At 36.2% G+C, this 6,124-nt stretch overlaps 1 protein-coding gene across 8 annotated transcripts; it reads left to right on the top strand.

The window, feature by feature from the left end:
• The first annotated feature begins 1,185 nt into the window (after window positions 1-1,185).
• LOC107028959 (GPN-loop GTPase QQT2) lies at window positions 1,186-5,896 on the top strand. Of its 8 annotated transcripts, none has more exons than XM_015230213.2 (7): window positions 1,186-1,365; window positions 2,232-2,336; window positions 2,440-2,548; window positions 2,684-2,910; window positions 4,166-4,456; window positions 5,069-5,274; window positions 5,388-5,896. In XM_015230213.2, the coding sequence occupies exons 2-7, from the start codon at window positions 2,277-2,279 to the stop codon at window positions 5,659-5,661; spliced, it is 1,167 nt and encodes a 388-aa protein (XP_015085699.1). In that variant the 5' UTR covers window positions 1,186-1,365; window positions 2,232-2,276; the 3' UTR covers window positions 5,662-5,896. The 8 variants fall into 8 exon arrangements, with proteins under 8 accessions (XP_015085699.1, XP_015085702.1, XP_015085698.1 ...); XM_015230216.2 differs by having other exon boundaries at window positions 2,268-2,336; XM_015230212.2 differs by having other exon boundaries at window positions 1,186-1,344.
• Window positions 5,897-6,124: the final 228 nt, after the last annotated feature.

The raw sequence follows: 6,124 nt of genomic DNA on the forward strand, positions 1-6,124 counted from the left end.
ACGGCCACGACTGGGGCCACGACCTTTTTCACGCTTAGATTGGTGAAAATTTGCCGTATTTACTTCAGGAAATGGCATAGAACCAGTAGGTCGACTTTCATGGTTTTTCATCAGTAAATCATTATGTTGTTCAGCAACAAGGAGATGTGAGATTAATTCGGAATACTTTTTAAATCCCATTTCTCGGTATTGCTGCTGCAGAAGCATACTCGAGGCAGGGAAAGTGGAAAACGTTTTTTCCAGCATATCATGGTCAGTGATATTTTCTCCACATAATTTTAATTGTGAGATAATTTTAAACATAGAAGAGTTATACTCACTGATAGATTTAAAATCTTGAAGTCTCAAGTGGATCCAATCATAACGTGCCTGTGGAAGGACAACCAACTTCAGGTGGTCATATCTATCTTTTAAATTGTTCCACAACACCAGAGGATCCTTAACAGTGAGATATTCCATTTTCAAACCCTCATCAAGGTGATGACGGAGAAATATCATCGCCTTAGCACGGTTTTGATTCGATGCTTGATTATTTTCTTGGATGGTGTCTGCTAGACCCATCGCATTAAGATGAATTTCTGCATCGAGTGCCCATGATAGATAGCTTTTTCCCGATATGTCTAGAGCAAGAAATTCAAGTTTAGAAAGATTAGACATTATTTAAAAATAAAGGAAATTCTTACCTCCGAGGCTTTGAAAGTCTTTACTTGAACTGGTAGAGACTCGTGCTGATAACGTGTTGTAAAATCAAGATTATAAGAAGAAGACAAGAGAAATAGATGTAGGAGAAGACTTTCTTTTATTCAAGTATATATAAGTTTCATATGTATATTTTACAATAGTGAATGAACAACCCTATTTATAGAGTGAAAAATCATTCCAAAGGTCACCATATTAAGTATCATAATAAATAGATACATACTTATCCAAAAAGGTTCATGTAACCTAGTGAATATGAATGGTTGTTCATGTACTAACTTTATGGACTATCCACTTATTTAATGGATTTATAACACCAAATAACTTTTTCAATTATTTTAAATATTTTTCATATCCACTATTGGACTTTATTTTTTTGACATATTCATCTAAATTATTTTTTAAAATTTTTTTGCACAAATAAATAGGTAGTTTCCAAACAGGCCTTATCGTTTATTGGGCTTAAGCTTATTCTCACTTTTTTTTTTTCTTTTTAATTTCCACTTTCCAGTATTTTCTCTTCGAAGTCATTCTATTCTCCCCGTCAAGCAGCAAAACCCTCCCATTTGCTTCAACTCCGCCGGACTTGTCTCCACCGCCGTACGCCGCGGTTGCGATTCTACGCCGGTGACTTTTCAACTACCGGTGATTGTTTTTATCAAACTTGCAAGTATCTAGCTTTGTCTCAAAAACTTGCAGGCTCTGGCCATTATGAATAATTTTGTTCAAAAAACTTGTGGACTCTGTTCACGGAGATGATTTTACTGACTTATAAGCTAAATTAGTGTACGGATTAATGATAATGGTTTAAACGGTTTTGGGAGAAAATTTTGCTCTTCGCTGAGCTTCAATACGGTTTTTTTGAGTATCTTCATAAATGAGGTGTTAAAAGTTGTTCTACTATGTTTTATGTCATGTATTTATCATCCGAGCTTCAATTCGTGGTTTGTATTTAACTATTTTCAGCTTTCAGTGTTTGCAATCTTACCTTGTTCGGATTAGTTTTGTAGCTTGAACTTCTAATCTTACCTTGTTCTGGTTAGTTTTGTAGCTTTAACTTCTATTATAATCGGTGCATATTCAACATAAATGATTATAAGAATAATATTTTTTGTTTTAATGTTATTAGAGTTTATACTTTGCTTTAGGGTGATTAGAGTACCCTTAATCATACCCCAAAATGTATAAACAACGACATGTTTATATTCGAAACAGTTGGCACCCAAACCTCAAAATCCTGTATTGAATACAATGAATGTTACCAGTGGAATTCGAGAAGTCCCCGCGCTAGTTTGAGTACAATATCACTAGTCTGAGCATTATCTAAAGTTATCATTAGCCTGAGATTAAGAAAAGAAGAAACTTGAAAGTATTATCCATAGCCGTTGGCAGAATCCCTTGGAATTTGATGTTGGCCTCTGTGATGCTCCTACATTTATTTATTATCACCATCTTTTTGTTGTCTTCCACTTTTCCTAGTTTCCTTTATGCCTGCCTTCTACCCTTGATACGGTCTTAATTATTTTACATAGAGCCTGATAGAAGACGTTACTTCACTGATTTAGCAGTCATCTTGAATGGATATTGATTCAAAGGTACCAGAGGAGGCTGGGAGTTCGATGCAAGTTGACAGTAAGGTAAACATTCTTAATTTGGATTACTTTTACAATTCTTCAGATTACGGAAGCTAAGCCTTAACTAATATTCTCCTTCTTTTTCGTCTCGATTATCTGGTTATAGGTTCAGGAGAAGGATGATATCTCTAACTCGATGCAAAATCTTAATATCGTGGGATCATCCTTCACTTTCAAGAAAAAGCCTATCATCATTATAGTGGTTGGGATGGCTGGTAAAGTCCTATTTGTTTTTGTTAAGTATTCACATGTATACCATTTTTAAGATACTAGCTTTGTCACAAGCTGTTTGTTGTGATTTATGTTTTATTTGAAGACTTGATATAACACTTGTTTTGATTAACGTCTAGGTAGTGGAAAAACTACGTTTCTCCATCGACTTGTTTGCCACACAATGGCGTCCAATCTCCGGGGTTATGTTTTGAACCTTGATCCTGCTGTCTTGACCCTTCCATTTGGTGCAAATATCGATATTAGAGACACTGTTCGATACAAGGAAGTCATGAAGCAATACAATCTTGGGCCAAATGGAGGAATTCTTACTTCACTGAACCTGTTTGCCACAAAATTTGATGAGGTTAGTCTGATATGATCTGGTTTTCTTTTATTAAATGGGATTTGAAGTCACTGTTCCTTTTCGTCTCGACTGAATACATAACTAGCCCCATAAACTTTGCACAAGTTGTTAGATAGACACTTAGGTTTTGCTGTGACCATGCAGACACATCAACTAAGCAGGAATGTGTCGCGTGAATATATATGTCTTACATGGCGTACAACTTATGTAGCCCTCAATTTTATTTCTTTTCTTATTGTATGTTTAAAAAAATTAGTTACATACGGCATTTTAAAAAAAAAGTTACACATGTTTGTCGGTAGTTAATTTGTTCATTTGACACCTCAACAGTGTGTGCATGCAGATGGTCGTCTTACCGACACTGGTGTGCACGAGATACACCTCTGCCAAATAGAAGTGTTCAAATGATCACTATAAAAGTTGAGGTGTCTAACCGAGAAAATGTGCATAGTTTGAGGGGCATATCTATTTGGTCTTCTATCTTTTCTTAAACTGAGGTGATCTAGAGAAACTTTGTTTTCTAGATTCCTTCCTCTTGGATCTCTTGTGGTATATGAGTCTTCTCTTTGTATTGATCACTTGTTGTGGTAGAGAAATGGACTGAATGAATGTCTAAAGGATATTAGTGCATAAATTATAGTGGATTTTGCATTTCCGTCAACAATTGAAAACTTGTAGATGAGTGCACTATGTTTTGAGGTCCAAAGTTCTGGCTAGTTAGAATGGCGTGTTTGTGCAAAGAGTTTTCGTGCAGCATGGTGTTGGCATCACAGTGTGTTACTCATGATCTGGAAACCTTGCTTTGTGACTTTTGTTTTTCTTCTGAACAACAGTTTGACTGCCCAGATGCTAGTAACCTCTTATTATCTGAATAGTGATGCTTCTCGAAAGTTACTGAAACATTGCATCATAGTCTTTGCTGCTTTAAGATCTCTCAAGCACCATGCATTCATCTAACCCCTCTTGAACTTCTTCTATGTTTGTTACTTTGATGCTCTTGGATGATGCCTGGGCATATTATTTATCAAATTCAATCTCTTAAAGAACACAAATTTCATATTTTCTGGCACAAGACTACGTAGTTTTTAAGATATAGGGTTGGAAAGATGTCAAAGCAATAAAATCTAAATCTGATGTTTGCTTGCTTTTCCTTTGCAGTATATGTTCATATCACCAATTTTAGGGTAGCGAAGGTTTACATGCATTATATTTCTGTAGCTCTGTTGAAACAACCACCTCTTCTACCTATTTGCAGGTGATATCAGTTATTGAAAAACGAGCTGACCAGTTGGACTATGTTCTCGTGGACACTCCTGGACAGATTGAGATATTCACTTGGTCCGCTTCTGGTGCAATTATCACTGAAGCTTTTGCATCTACTTTTCCCACTGTGGTGACATACGTAGTTGATACACCACGATCTGAAAGTCCTGCTACTTTTATGAGCAATATGCTGTATGCTTGTAGCATCCTCTACAAAACAAGGTTGCCGCTGGTATTGGCTTTCAACAAGACGGATGTGGCTAATCATGAATTTGCTTTGGAGGTAGCAGAATAAATTCTGATATTCCTCTATCTTTTCTTGATAAGGGCAGGGAGTTGGGAGGAAGACAAAGGGCTGTCTGTCTCCACTATTACTCATATTAAGTTTGCTATGAAAATTATTCCCTTTGTCTACCTAATATAAACCAATGAGGAAGTTAAAGAAATAATCTCTAGGTGAATCAGAAGCTATTGCCCTTTACTATAATAATTGATATTGGAACCAAGTGATTATTATAGTGACAGTTTAAAACTATTCCTGTTATTGCTGTATCTGCTTGCTAAGTAGTTTAAACCAATGAGTCATCGTGTAGAGCTTTGATTATGATTGTTGTTGTGCAATTGTGTGTTTGTTAATCATAGAAGCCATGATTGATCTTTTGAGCTTGTCACATATTTTACTTGCAGCACAACAATATAATGCCTTATAACAATTAAAGAAGTGTGTTTATGTGTGTGTGTGCATGTGTTAGGAGAGGGACGGAAAGGGAGGGGGGATGTACGGGTGTTTGTAGTCGAGCGTAGAGTTAAATTCTTACTGTTGGATTCTTCAGCCTTCTTTGCTTTTACTTACATTGGCTGCTTTTCTGGAATTGTGGTGGTACTGCTAATGCAGTGGATGAAAGATTTTGAGGTGTTTCATGCGGCATTAGATGCAGACAATACTTACACATCAACTCTGACTCGGAGCCTCTCTCTTGCACTTGAGGAGTTCTACAAGAATCTAAGATCAGTTGGAGTCTCTGCAGTTTCAGGTGCTGGGATGGATGCCTTTTTCAAGGCAATTGAAGCCAGTGCTGAAGAGTATATGGAAACTTACAAGTATTACAGTAACTGAAACTTAGTGTTTATACTTCTTGAAATACCACTGATAATTGGACATGCTAAAAAACTGTCATGTCCACTTTCTTATTATTGCAAACTTTTCTTTGTAGGGCTGACTTGGACAAGAGACGGGAGGAGAAGCAGCTATTAGAGGAAACACGCAGAAGAGAAAATATGGAAAAGCTGAGGAAAGATATGGAGAAAACCGGAGGTGAAACTGTAGTATTGAGCACCGGTTTGAAGGATGTAAAAGGGAAGAACAAGGCTATGATGGATGACGAGGATGAAGAAGAAGAAGAGGAAGAGGACATCAAGGTATTTAGTGACGATGAAGATACCATAGACGAGGATGAAGATGAAGAAGATGCTGGCTTTCCAATCTGAGCCTGTACATGGTGTCCTTTAAGAAAATTTACTATGTATAGGACTGATCAAACCGTGCCAAACCCGATATTAAGAACAGAAAATTGGTTTTACTTTCTTTGAATGTGAATCTGGGCACTGGTTGCATCTCATTTTGGTAGTTTAAGAATTAGGTGATGTGACTTTTTCTGCTTTTTATTTACAGATTTTGATTGTTAACTATTTTATCTTTCATATTTATGGTGGCAATTTACTAGATTGGGTATGTTTGGCACAAAGCAAAATGTTTTCCATAAAATTCTTTCAAAGAAAAATAAGTTACTTTCTCATAAATTTTGATGTTTGCTTGGGAGGAGAATACATAGTATTTTTCAGGAACATTGTTTCTAATATTTCGTTTGCGAAAGTAATTTGTCATCATTCCAAGAAAATAGTTTTTTGGAAAATTTAGACGAGCTCGATTATATGTTTATTCTTACACCTT

Source organism: Solanum pennellii, chromosome 8, assembly GCF_001406875.1.
Source record: "Solanum pennellii chromosome 8, SPENNV200".
NCBI lineage: Eukaryota > Viridiplantae > Streptophyta > Magnoliopsida > Solanales > Solanaceae > Solanum > Solanum pennellii.

Bases quoted from the DNA above. Each gene is read 5' to 3' on its own strand.
- LOC107028959 (XM_015230213.2), top strand. From the start codon at position 2,277: ATGGATATTGATTCAAAGGTACCAGAGGAGGCTGGGAGTTCGATGCAA. The intron at 2,549-2,683 runs GTAAAGTCCTAT...ATTAACGTCTAG, and splicing joins TATAGTGGTTGGGATGGCTG to GTAGTGGAAAAACTACGTTT. The intron at 5,275-5,387 runs GTATTACAGTAA...TTTTCTTTGTAG, and splicing joins GAGTATATGGAAACTTACAA to GGCTGACTTGGACAAGAGAC.